This window comes from Lentinula edodes, assembly GCF_021015755.1.
Source record: "Lentinula edodes strain Le(Bin) 0899 ss11 chromosome Unknown C8R40scaffold_11, whole genome shotgun sequence".
NCBI classification, from domain to species: domain Eukaryota; kingdom Fungi; phylum Basidiomycota; class Agaricomycetes; order Agaricales; family Omphalotaceae; genus Lentinula; species Lentinula edodes.
The window spans coordinates 227,361-239,924 of record NW_025764317.1 but is presented as its reverse complement, the minus strand read 5'-3'; the positions used below and the strand labels follow the sequence as shown (position 1 = coordinate 239,924).

Here is a 12,564-nt window from a genome sequence, read left to right as displayed (position 1 = left end):
CGACTATCGGTTGTGATGAACGTTAGCCTGAGCATGTTATAAAGGTAACTGATACTTGGAACAAAACATCATTCTCAAATTTCTTTCAACCGTCGCAGATGGGCTTTCAATCTTTTACCTCCCTCCTTTCACTGGTCGCACTTGTTCCGTCAGCTTTTGCTGTCCTGGAAACAACTGGTGACCTCGTCATTTCTAACGCTGCAGTCAGCCCCGATGGTTTCAGCCGTACCGCTGTCCTTGCTGGCGGTGGGGTCGTAGGTGAACTTGTCACAGGAAACAAGGTAGGCCTCACTTGAGATACGATGAAATGGAGGCTGAATTTCCTCTTTCAAGGGCGATAACTTCCAAATCAATGTTGGTGTATAGATTCGCTGGTTTGCACTGTACCAATTTACCTTCTGATAGGTTGTGAACGAGTTGACGGACGATACCATGTTGCGATCTACAACCGTCGTATGTGTAGAGGTTTTCTTGTTCTCGTTCTATGCCTTATAATCCATTTTGACAGCATTGGCACGGCATTTTCCAAGAGGGAACCAATTGGGCTGATGGACCGTAAGAATTCAGTCGGGGTCGAGTCTTCCCCGGATCCACTGAATATTTGATATGTAGTGCATTCATCAATCAGTGTCCCATAGCAGCAAACAACTCCTTCTTATACGACTTCACCGTTTCTGATCAAGCAGGGACATTTTGGTATCACAGGTTAGTCTTGGACCATCACTTTCTCGTTCATTGCACCTTGCTGATATTTGATATTGCAGTCATCTTTGTAAGTTGTTCTGCAAGTCGAGACGGAAAAAAGGTTGACCAAATCCGTGACAGCGACGCAATACTGCGATGGTCTTAGAGGTGCTCTAGTTATCTATGATCCTGATGATCCTTATGCCGATTTATACGATGTTGACGATGGTAAGAGGTATGCAACACCGAAAGACGTTGCGGATTTAATCACTCGTTGTAGATACCACCGTCCTCAGTCTCATGGATTGGTACCACGAAAAGGCTGAAACTCTTACCTTCCCGTACGGTGCCGTATATTCGTATTTCTCAAATTCTCAATTGAAGGTCATCGTTTAGCTTTCCGGATGCTACCTTAATCAACGGTCTTGGACGGTAAGTCTTGTCCTCTAAGTGAAAGCTCACAACCCGGTCTGATTTGCTTGCAGGTATTCTGGAGGTAATGCGACGGACCTGTCGGTCATCACGGTGACTTCTGGAACTCGATACCGTTTTCGTTTGGTCAATTTGGCTTGTGTAAGTGGATAATTTTGGTTTTCCTTATGCAACGAAGAGAGCTGATACTTCTTCAATTAGGATCCTAACTTCGTGTTCAGCATCGATAATCATACGATGACCGTTATCGAAGCAGATGGTGTCAACCACGAGCAATTAGTCGTCGATTCCATTCAAATTTTTGCTGGTAAGTACGTTTATTTGCCTTTCGCGCACCAGCAGCTCATTTTGTGTTTTGGATGCCAGGCCAGAGATACTCATTTATTGTAAGCATACATTGTTTCATCCCCCTTTCTTTTGTTCATTCAGCAATCCAGCTTGAAGCGAATCAATCTGTGGATAACTATTGTAAGTGGCGCGAGTAAAACACTACTGTGCTTTCTTGTTGACGGTGATCTCTCTACAGGGATTCGGGCTGACCCCTCCACCGGCACTTCTGGATATGCAGGAGGAATCAATTCTGCCATTCTGCGATACAGTGGGGCCGCCGACAGCGAGCCCGGTACCCCAGAGGTTACAAGTGTCCTCGCCCTGAACGAAACCCAGCTTGTGGTAAATTCCAATATCTGAGGCCTATTTTACCGCTTGTCTGACGTATCATTGCAGCCTTTAGAGAACCCTGGCGCTCCAGGAGAACCTGAAGTAGGAGGCGTCGATTATGCTTTAAATCTGGCTATGGCATTTGTAAGCGCGCCCTCTTCCGACCATTATGACCCAATCGCTAATATTTTGTCACCGCAGACCGGAACGGCTTTCACTATCAATGGCTATAGCTTTACTTCACCGACGGTACCCGTCTTGCTTCAAATCCTCAGCGGTGCGGAAACGGCCGATTCGCTTTTGCCTACGGGGTCTGTTTACTCCTTGCCCACCAATTCAACCATCGAGATTTCTATTCCTTCTGGAGGACTTGCCGGTTTCCCTCACCCCTTCCATCTTCACGGTGTAAGTTCGCCATTATTTTGCATGGAGTACATCTCACCTGAATTTTCATTCAGCATACCTTCGACGTCGTGCGCAGTGCTGGTAGTACGACCTATAACTACGCTAACCCAGTACGTTTCCTCTATAACTCTTACTGTCAACTATTCTCACATTTTCATTAGGCCCGTCGAGATGTCGTCAGCACTGGAGCCGCCGGGGATAATGTAACAATCCGTTTCACCACAGATAACGCGGGTCCTTGGTTCCTTCACTGGTGCGTGTTGCTGTCCTTCGACAGACTCTGAAAAAAAGACTGATTATCATTCCGTATAGCCACATTGACTGGCATTTGGAGGCGTAAGTTTTACTGAACGTCGGAGAAAACCTAAGCTCACTTTTCTTTTAGCGGTCTTGCCATTGTCTTTGCTGAAGATGTTGCCGATTGGAACACTACCCAGACTCCCTCCAGTAAGAGTATTCACTATGTCTGCTGTCTGGAGACTTGCTGATAGTTGTCTCCAGCTGCTTGGGATGATCTGTGCCCCATCTACGACGCTCTTTCTGCTGACCAACTTTGAGCGAAGTAAAGCAAGAGCTTCATCTCCGCTATCGAGACGTACCTGTAGAACGTCCCCGTTAAACTACATACATAGTAATTTCTGCCTTCGGCATCCTATCTTTCTTTGGACATTTGTCATGGACTTCCTTTCGTTTTGTACTCATATTTCAACGGGTGTCTCGTAGGATTCAATAGTTTTCGTGTTTTCTTCTGAGCTCACTATTACCACTCCTGGACATAAGAATGCTTAAACAATAAAGAGAATTTGGTTCTTCAGTTTCCGTCATGACAGCCGCTTTGACCGTTCCATTTCCGGCATTACATTTGCAGCTTTGACCCTTGGTAACCTCTTTTTTGACCTTCATTTTATTCAAATCTTGAACAGACAATGGTCGATGGGCCAACGATGACCAACCCTGCGAGGGTCTTTAAACATTGTTGAACTGGTATATAATCATGGCTCTCGTCCTTCTGAAACTATATTTCGATTGTCATGCTATTCAAGGTGCGTTCTTGACCAATAACCATATTTTTCGTCTCAAGAAATAATAACGCTTCTACTTATATCTAGAAACACAGCAACTCGGAACAATGCAGTATATCTAGACGAGCCTCAAGACGAGGTCTCACGAGGGAGTTGCGTTGTCATTCCAACGACGTTTCTGATCTGGTTGGGTCTGACACTGCCGACGACGACGAACACACTATATCTGCGTTTGGTGACGTGGCCGCCTCCGAGATCAATTTCATCCGCTGCTCATCTCCCGACACCCTCGAACTTCCGAGACAGAATTCCTCTCCCATCATTAAGCGGCCTTCACCTCCTTCGCGTCGGAAAGCCTACGTGAGTTGCTGCTTCTTTGCTCTATAATGTATAATGTAGCTTATCACCTCTTGATCAGAGCGACCTGGATGACTTCGCAGCCCTCTGCGACAGCCTGCGTGTAGTCCAAGACCACGCACGACTCACTAGTGACCACACCAAATTGCACTCGCAGCCTTTCGAGCAACAGGTCTCGCATGTTCTGAGCGAGTCCCAAGTACCCTCTTACAGTGGTCCCATCCGAGTTACTCGAACCCCGAAGTCCCAGGCGCGACAGATCAAGGTTTCACCTCCCGTCACTTCTCATCGGGAGTATGATTTGCCAGGACCACTACGCAACGCTGAGCTCCGTGACAGGAGCCCACCTCTTCCTAGTTTCGAACTGTATATTCCGGGGTCCTCCTGGGATACATCATTCTGAGTTTGGCGCATGCCAGTTCTACGCCTTTCTAAGCATCATTGTATATAATGTGTATTTAACGCTGGACGTACCATTCCTTTCTTGCATTCACACGACGGTTAGTCTAGTCACTCATTCATGTACCTTTAATCGCATCATCCTCTTCCACTGTGAAGCAGACTCTTCGTCCCGTCGCGTAAAAGACGCAATTTGACGTGACGAACGTAAATATATAAATGAGCTCTGTGAGCGCAAAACCGCATTCACCTTTCTCCGCCAATCCTGCCAATGCTACCTACCACTACGACAATATTTCACAACACTCTTGGGCAAAAGATCTATCATTGAACGAACATTCGCTGAAGTGCTCGAAGAGAATGCTATAGAAACACTAACAAATGAAAAACAAAGATGTAAGTACAGATAAAGGCATTAGCACTCTGGAATAGTCGTCGTGGTAGATAAGGTAGGGCGTTAGAAGGATAGACTAATAAGAATGATTCACTATACAGAGTAACGAGTTCGTAGCGGTTCGTAGCAAGCATAACAAGCAAGACAACACTGAAATCAGCAAACAAAACAACAAGCATGTATTCAACATAGAGAAAACCTCAACCTTTGACGACACTCCTGCCTCTACGAACACTGCCGTCCTCCCAGCGCAGTTGTACGTTATCAATGTCATTCCTTGGGTGCCACCACGGTATAGGTGAATTTATAGGTAATGTGACGCGATGTTGAAGCGTTGGTTCATGAAGAAGGTCGACACCAAGCCTACTTCTTCCAACATCCTCAAAAGCAGTACCGAGCACCTTCTCTTTCCCAGAACCCAAAATCCCGCCCTTGATCGATACACCTTCTTCATGCAGCTCGAGGATCTGCGAGTCCATGACTGGAATACCAGTGCAATTCTGCAAGGCTTTGAGTCGTAGATAGACCGGATTCCCTACGAAACGCGGCCGCAGAACAGGTTGTGTTGATGAGGACGGTGGGGAGGTTGACCTTCTCGAGGATCGACGAAATCCATTCGGCCCGTACCGCAGAGGAGAGACCGGACGGCGTTTGAAAGAAGAACGAGCTTGAGTTTGAAGCAATTCAAAAGACCATCGCCGTATAGGTGAGCCGGTAAGTGAACGTTGTGGCTTGAAATGAATGGGAAATGGAAGAGGGTTTGGAAGGATAGTACGAGGTGGGTGTTCACCATTGTACAACTTCCGCGGGACCATAGGAATATATTGAACAGAATCATCAGCAGGAAACAACTCTATGGGCGTAATTCTGGGTCTGAATCCACTCGGAACTAATTGGCGGAATTTATCAGTTTGATTCATAACTCTGCCTTGAAAAGTACCTCACCAGTCACCGGTTGTCCCGCATCAGCATCAATGGGCTGCTGACTGCTCTTCTTGATGGCAGAAGTAAAAAGGGAAACTTCATTTGTGCCCACCCGACAACCAACAGGTTGCAATCTACGTTTTACTTTGCTCCCACCATGTTCTCCAACTGCGTTGCTCTGCTTTCTCCCTTGCTTGTGTTCATATTCACGATCCCAATCGCTCCCATATAAACTGACGTTGGGAACTGTTGCAAGAGTTGCGAACATAGCTGCGTGCATATAAGCTGACTGAAAGCTCTTAGCAACATCTAGGAAATTGGTCACAGAACGAAGAAGGCTTTTCGAGCCAGTGGGGGAAGCCATCGAGTGAGTAGGTTTTCCAGATGCCATATTGAATTGCTTAATAGCTGCTGAGGACTCGGTGTTTGTCAATGTCGGGGAAGGAGATACAGTCACATCCAAGAGATCTAGCGGAAGTGGGGATTCGTCTTTTCCGACTGGGATGAGTCGACACTCAATTCCTCGAGATGCAGTGTACATTCGAGAAACACTCAAGTGTTCACAGGTACATTGATCCGTGGGCGTCGGCGACGACTGAGAGGCAACGCCCTTCAACCAAGTGGAGAAAACGCTACCAGTGCGGATTAGAGGCTGGATAGGCGGAGAGGATCCGGACGTCGAAGCCGAAGGCGTTGTCAGCACTGTCGAAGCTGAAGAAACTGATGAAGATGACATGAATGATAACCAGCTCCCTGATCTGGATATACCACTGCTCATCGTAGATGGTGACATCAGATTCTCGGAACAAGCTGCACACACCGACTTGGCCGACGTTGCAGAAGTCACAGATGCTGAACTGTCCATTCGGAGTGGAGTCATCCTCTTCATCCGTATGTCATCTGATGCTTTACCCTTTCTTCGATTACACAGTCTGTCCATCCCTAGCTGATCATTGGAGGTCGACAATAACTCTGAAAGTAGAGCTTCATTCCGCTTCTGCTTACGCGTCAACGCAGAACTGGATGACGAAATCGAGTTTGCCTTGAGACCATGATGAGGAGTCTTGCTCCGCTGCCTCAAACCTCCTAGGTCGAGGTCATCGGACTTTGTCCTGCCGTGCAAAGTATGCTGAGAGGAATCTCGCTTCTCTGGTTGAAGAAATTCCGAGGGAAATAACTCGCCTCGCATTGCTGCAAGGACCTCTTGGACGGAAACAGTAGAGGGATACTTTTTACTGGCATCCAAGCCTAAGGAAGAGGAGGCGGTGCTAGATTCGCGAAGAGACTCCAATGCCAAGAATGGTGACGAAGACGGGACGATTGTTTTACGTAGTGACAAGGGATGTGAAGGTGTGGATGCAGTGCTGCAAGATGACCCATCCTTTGTACAAGTAAGTCGTCTTCGTTGAGTGGAATGTTTCGGTATGTTGGGAAGAGTGTATAATAGTTCAGTCTGTGATGGAGGTAAGGAGTCAAGTCGAGTCGTGGGAAGATGAGCATAGGATATGCGCGGTAGCGGTGTTGACACTGATCCCTTCGCGGTATGGGTCCGACGTCTGTCGGCATTGACTCGACGTCTTTGATCTTGCCGTCTTTGCTCTTGACACGCTCGCTCTACATCTTCTTGGCATCTTCTCGCAAACTCTCTTATTTCTTTCATTTCTTCCATTTCCTTCTTCGCGCTCTCCCAGACACCTTCAACCCAACCTTCCCAAGCTCGTTCTCTCTCCACCCTTTCTCTTTCTTCTTTCTCGACTCGATCTTTCTCCTCCTGCTCTCGTCTCTCGCGTTCAACTTTCTCCCTGTGTCGATTAGCTTCTTCTTGCGCCTCCTGTGCCTCTTTCTGCAACCGCTTCTGCTCCTTCTCCTGTCTTGCAAATAGACGTGCCTCGTCCTCGGGAGTCATAAGCCCTCCTTTTGGCAAAAACGCCACGTCAAAGTCCTCGGGTTTGACAGCGTCGAGACGTGGGTCCGTTCGCGAGGTGATATCCTGAACATCTTGGGTTATCTTGAGCAACAATATTTTTGCCAACGGGAGGTCATCGAGAGCGTACGCCGTGTGAAGCTGATCAAGAAGGGTAAGAGGCGTTGGCGAGCTTCTTTCTTCAAGAGAACTCAGGGAGAAGTAGGAATCGGATGTTTGAGATTCAGACGTGTCGGGCGTCACAGCCGCGGAAGTTATAGGAGAAGGGGGTATTGATGGTGGATACGTGTATATTTCAGAGTTCAACATTGAACTGGAAAGATCCAATTCTTGAAAATGGAGCTCAAATTGCGACGAGAATTCGAATTCAGGACCAGTGAGATCTAGGAGCGCAACGTCACAGGTGAGATTGTGGTCGTACGAGACATAAAGGATGGTAAGTGGCTGTGCTCACCGATGATGTTTGAGTGCCGCACTGGTGAATAGTGGCATTTGGAATTGCTACTCGAACCAGCAACCTCTGGTGGCAAACGCAAGGAAGGTGCAGGATATCCTTCCACAGCAGCTTCCAATGAAGGCTGTTCGAAAGTTTCCGATGATCCCATCTCTTCAACAAAAAACGCTGTCGTGGTGGTCAACTTTTCCAACAGCGCCCGTTGTTGCCTAGCCCTTTCCTCTGATGCCTTCCGTGCCAGCGCAGCATGAGAAACCTGACGGGATCGTCCCCGACGTTGCATGTACCGCGTCAATCAGGTTTGGTATTTATTTGTGGGTGATACTATAGAATGTGCTATGTAATGGGTAAGCATACCAGATTAGCTGCCATTTGTCTTCATACTGACCTCGGGAAATTCTCGAGTGTTTTCAGTCGAAAGGAAAGAAAGGGAAAGATTATACAGATGATGACGACTGCTTCTTCAAATATCAATCTGTTTTGATACAAGACCCTGAACATATTTCGCTTTCTGCGATGGTTACAAAGCTGCCTCGAGGCAATGGTTAAGATACGATCTGAAAACCCATGTAAGGGTGTTTCTCACCTCCGTCCCCTTGATTGTGATTCTCTTCAGACATTGTACATAAACAGCCTCGTATTCTTGAAGACGCTCATGCAGTTGCCGTCAAATTCCCGCAAATCAAATCTTTTTAAAAAGGAAGGATGGGCGTAGAAACTTGGTGCCAACAGTGATATATCTTCAAACACTCCCGAAATGTGGACATGATACTCGGATTCAAGCCTCATTGCAATTGCTATGCTCGAGAGATAACAGTCACTGTTTATAAAATCGATGAAGACCGAACCGGACGCCTTATCGCCGAGAGAAGTCCTCCGTTCATGAGAAATCGAAGAACTGGGGGACTGTGCTCGATGGTGGTGACCAATTCTTGTTCCAGCAGACGGAGGAGAGGCTGCGCGGGGAAGGGACATCCGTGGGCGCTTTCCCCGCAACCTCGTGTCGTAATCCTTATCATCCAATCATAATCTTCGTTTCCATCTCGGACATTGCCAAGTTCGACCTTCAACGTCTGAAAGCCTAGCTGATATCGCTATCGCAGCATTCAACAGTGATTCATGATTGAAGACCCGTATTCATGCGTCCACTGGAACCACACAATCATCATCGTGTCCAACAACGAGGCTACGCTAGATTGTCGCACAGGACCTGAATTTGGACAGAAAGTAGCGCGAATGCCACGAATATAACGGAAATTTCGTGTATGCGGTATACCCTTCTCTGAAGTTCTCTTCTGGGTATAGTTAAGTATCCTCCTTGTCAGTCAAGCTCTCTCCTTCTCCGCTTGCCTCTCTTCAAAGCCTGCCACTGTCCAGTTAGATTCGGACTAATCTCGACTGGTATATCGCTGAACGTTGGTCGTTTCTCGACTTCCGATGACACTACTACTCAGCCCATGAACAGGTATATACCAATTAAGTACCCTATCATGCATCCACACATGCTATTCAATTCTCAATGCTATCAAGATATTTTACGAGGTTTTCGATGTATCTGATCTGTTTCTTTCTTGGGAATTTTACGCCACAGTTTACAAAGAAGGTTGTATCATTCAACCGGGTCGATAGTTGTTCCATTTTGCCAATAAACTCAACTTAGGAACAAAACTATAGGGACCGAACACCTTCTCCCTCTCGCTGGCAGGTCTCTCCGAGGTTTTCACGCTCAGAGAATTCGGATGATCTCATCGCTCCTCCAACATTATGCTGTTTGGCAGAGCCACAAATACGTTGTCCCTTCTCTTCGAATTCCGGACTCCCGTATAATCCGTCATTGCACTGAAATCAATTTTGCTACAGCGATGAACATCCAAAGCTACCTTCGGCTCACGCGATTCGAGAGGTCCACTGGTCGGTGTCACTGTGGTGCAAGTCTGCGGTCGTGCTCCTGCAAACCTTTTTGAGGAGTCTTGAACTGTATGATTTGAATTACCTCATTCACGTCTTTCAGTACGGAATTCGTTGAACCTGTACCGCAATAAGTATTCTTTCACTTTTACCTCTCAGTAAGATCTCCGTTCGGAAGAGAGCAAAGTACAATATGAAATATGCTGAAGGTTTCCTCCAGATTTCGTTTCCACTGCAATCGGATATTCATGAGCAAGTGTTGTCAACTTCAACTGTTCCCACTCAACTTTACAATTTAACACAATCCTCTATCGCTCTATCGAGGATAATCAGGCTCTCAAAAGCCTCAAATTATCATGAGTGGCGTCAAATCCAGAAAAATCAGAAACCTACTTAACCACAGGACCAAGCCGCAGGATTTACACACGCTTCAAGTGTATAATGACAGCGGCTTTGCGCCCACTTGATTGTGCTTATTGCTACTAAAGATAATATGTATCTAGAACCATCCTACAGTCTAAGGCTTTCCAATAACGCATAGTTCCGTGTCTTCCACGAGATAAGTTCTTCGGATTGCACCATTTCGCTTCTTAGAGGGACCTATACATATACGCACTATCTGTGGGGGGTCATTTAATATCGAAGATCTAGGTGTTGGCAGTCTCGTCCTAAATCAATCAACTAATGGGACCGTGTCGGTTAATCTTTCTTTTCCTTTCCTGGCACATTCCTCGCAGCCCTTGAAAATCGATCGGATTGAGTACAGCAGTTTATGATAGAGGGTTTTTCTTACGAAACGAATTAAATGACTGTTAACCTAGATTTTCTCATTGAGAGTACGTCGCTGGGCCCGGGCAAATCCATGCTACTAGTGGAGAGGCTATAACCCCAGATTATGCAGGCATTGATCCCGATTTTTAGAACAGGGCATTAGAAATTCCTCGATGTGTCATCTCTTCCGACGAAAAAACTTTATCTGTTCGAAAAGCTTTTAGTCTAGAAAGCCAATAGAAACCCACGTAGGATAAGTATGTCTTCAGAAGCTAGTCAGGCTCAATCCATTAATTCGAATAGATGGCCGATATATGCTGTGGATTTTGTCACTATCAGTATAGATTTGTGCTAGAACATTTGTTTACAGGATCTTGAGGACCTGCAGACACCCTGCATGATATGGCATTTGGGAAGATCTGGCTAATGAAGGTCACGAGTGAAGATGCCCGAGGCGAGGTCGTCGAATATTTTGAGGTCATCGATTGATTTAATGCTGTAGCCTTCATACAGATGTAAGTTTGTCTTGGGTGATTATTGCAAATCAGCAGACAATGTGGGAGTAGGGACCGGTGAGCTTCAATCAAAATATCTGAAGGATTCCTTCAACTGCAAGGTCTGAATCTCTCGGAGTCCGCCACCCGTGGGCGCACGGGATCTCTTATTCAAGAAATGGGACGAAAGACAAGAGAAGACATCAAGCGTTGAGGATGATAAGCGCTACTTTTTTCACCAATTGTAACAAACCACATGTGTGATTTGAAGAGACTTGTAGCTTGACCAGGTGTAAGAAGAAGCGCAATTCCGAATCGATATCGGTGGTCCGGCAAATGTAAGTAGAACTGGATAAAGATGTTGTCCGTGAATTTCGGACAAAATACTTGCAATAAGCGCTGGAAGTCTTGATAACGTAAATCTTCCTCTACGTTTTGGCGATACTGGTCACCGACTTACCGTACGCGATCGTGACTCTACATACGAAAAGCTCAACGAAAATACGATGAAACGAGGAATGCCTGGGTTTTACCAACATCTTTACGACCCCTTCGACTTTGCATTGGAGATGTCGGAATTCTGTTGGAATATTCAATCTGGATATATGTACATGGATTTAGCGATTCGTGCTGTCAATTCATGGGTTCATTTCTATACACCTCAATGGCAATACTGAGAACTTCTCGCTAGTCTCAGTACGATTTCGTACTCTGGGCTGTATTCCGAGTAAGGTGTGGCATAATTCATACTCGTGACGTGAACATATTGATAACTTTAGTCTATGATATATCTTAGGCTTGCCTTACTACCTTTATGTCTGAAGATATCTCTCATATTGGTGGAAATGCTTCTGACAAAATCAAACACTTCCTTGTCGACCGCAGAAAACTCTTCGCGGCAATGGGACTCGCTCCCAACCTTGAAGCAACATTTGGTGATCCAGTTGTAGCTGCTCTAAAACTCTCCGAAATTTCAATCCACCAGAACGTTATGGAACCATCAAGTCTAGAGGCAAAGGTTACGTGCAAAACTCGTATTACTCAAGGTGAGCGCTTGAACGATCTTTTCTTCCATTGTCATTGAGGACATTGGCACTAGGGATGGTCAACGGGCATGGTACTCTTCATGGAGGATGCTCAGCCCTGTTAATTGACTTGTGCGCTCCTTTCCTCGTTGATATCCGAGGCTTGGTCTAAATCACGATGATATGACTGCTCAAGTTGCTCCTCCCTGGCCACGATAGCTCTCCAAATACACACAACAGGTTTCCCCGGTCTCGGGTTCAGCGAAACGATTCACGTTGTATTTCACGCGCCTGCTGTCCTGTGTGTTCTCACTGCTTCTCAATCTCCTTCATTCCTCATTCGACGACAATTGTTTTAACCGACACCATCTTCTCAAACAGTGGTGAAGAACTACAAGTTGTGAATACGTGCACGTCTGCGGGCGAAATTGTCCAGTCAGCGAGGACCGAGGTTAGTGTTGGGAATCACAATCTGATACTCATCGATTCATTGTTTCGGAAGATATGGAGTGAAACCCACCATAGATTGGTGGTTTCTGGGGTACATGTCACTGTAAAACCTCAAAAACCAAAGCAGCGCAATCCTAAGAACGACACCGCCGCCTCCAAGCTTTAGTTACAAACGTATATCGTATATCATCGAACTTGATATGTACATAATAGTGTAGAATACACCTTCTGTTGCAAGCAATAAACTAAGCATATGATTAT

At 46.2% G+C, this 12,564-nt stretch overlaps 4 protein-coding genes across 4 annotated transcripts; 3 read left to right on the top strand and 1 right to left on the bottom strand.

The window, feature by feature from the left end:
- Positions 1-98: 98 nt before the first annotated feature.
- C8R40DRAFT_1168866 (laccase lcc5) lies at positions 99-2,738 on the top strand (the record flags this gene model as incomplete). Its single annotated transcript, XM_046231266.1, has 21 exons — positions 99-281; positions 334-354; positions 406-453; positions 509-555; positions 613-705; positions 765-772; positions 826-912; positions 965-1,025; positions 1,081-1,116; positions 1,170-1,257; positions 1,318-1,423; positions 1,483-1,502; positions 1,554-1,584; positions 1,643-1,788; positions 1,843-1,920; positions 1,978-2,181; positions 2,235-2,291; positions 2,343-2,434; positions 2,494-2,517; positions 2,567-2,628; positions 2,683-2,738. The coding sequence occupies 21 exons, from the start codon at positions 99-101 to the stop codon at positions 2,736-2,738; spliced, it is 1,548 nt and encodes a 515-aa protein (XP_046088042.1).
- Positions 2,739-3,003: 265 nt separating this feature from the next.
- C8R40DRAFT_1264207 (uncharacterized protein) lies at positions 3,004-4,237 on the top strand. Its single transcript, XM_046233886.1, has 3 exons — positions 3,004-3,224; positions 3,291-3,563; positions 3,622-4,237. The coding sequence occupies exons 1-3, from the start codon at positions 3,213-3,215 to the stop codon at positions 3,961-3,963; spliced, it is 627 nt and encodes a 208-aa protein (XP_046088041.1). The 5' UTR covers positions 3,004-3,212; the 3' UTR covers positions 3,964-4,237.
- Positions 4,238-4,242: 5 nt separating this feature from the next.
- On the bottom strand, positions 4,243-8,099 carry C8R40DRAFT_83739 (uncharacterized protein). Its single transcript, XM_046236394.1, has 4 exons — positions 8,044-8,099; positions 7,656-7,991; positions 5,299-7,584; positions 4,243-5,242 (listed from the first exon to the last, which is right to left on the bottom strand). Exons 2-4 carry the CDS (start codon positions 7,936-7,938, stop codon positions 4,554-4,556), a joined length of 3,258 nt encoding a protein of 1,085 aa, XP_046088040.1. The 5' UTR covers positions 7,939-7,991; positions 8,044-8,099; the 3' UTR covers positions 4,243-4,553.
- Positions 8,100-11,623: 3,524 nt separating this feature from the next.
- Positions 11,624-12,554, top strand: C8R40DRAFT_1096604 (uncharacterized protein). The gene is made up of 5 exons (XM_046227745.1): positions 11,624-11,874; positions 11,928-11,985; positions 12,050-12,154; positions 12,235-12,304; positions 12,356-12,554. Exons 1-5 carry the CDS (start codon positions 11,643-11,645, stop codon positions 12,467-12,469), a joined length of 579 nt encoding a protein of 192 aa, XP_046088039.1. The 5' UTR covers positions 11,624-11,642; the 3' UTR covers positions 12,470-12,554.
- The last annotated feature ends 10 nt before the right edge of the window (positions 12,555-12,564 follow it).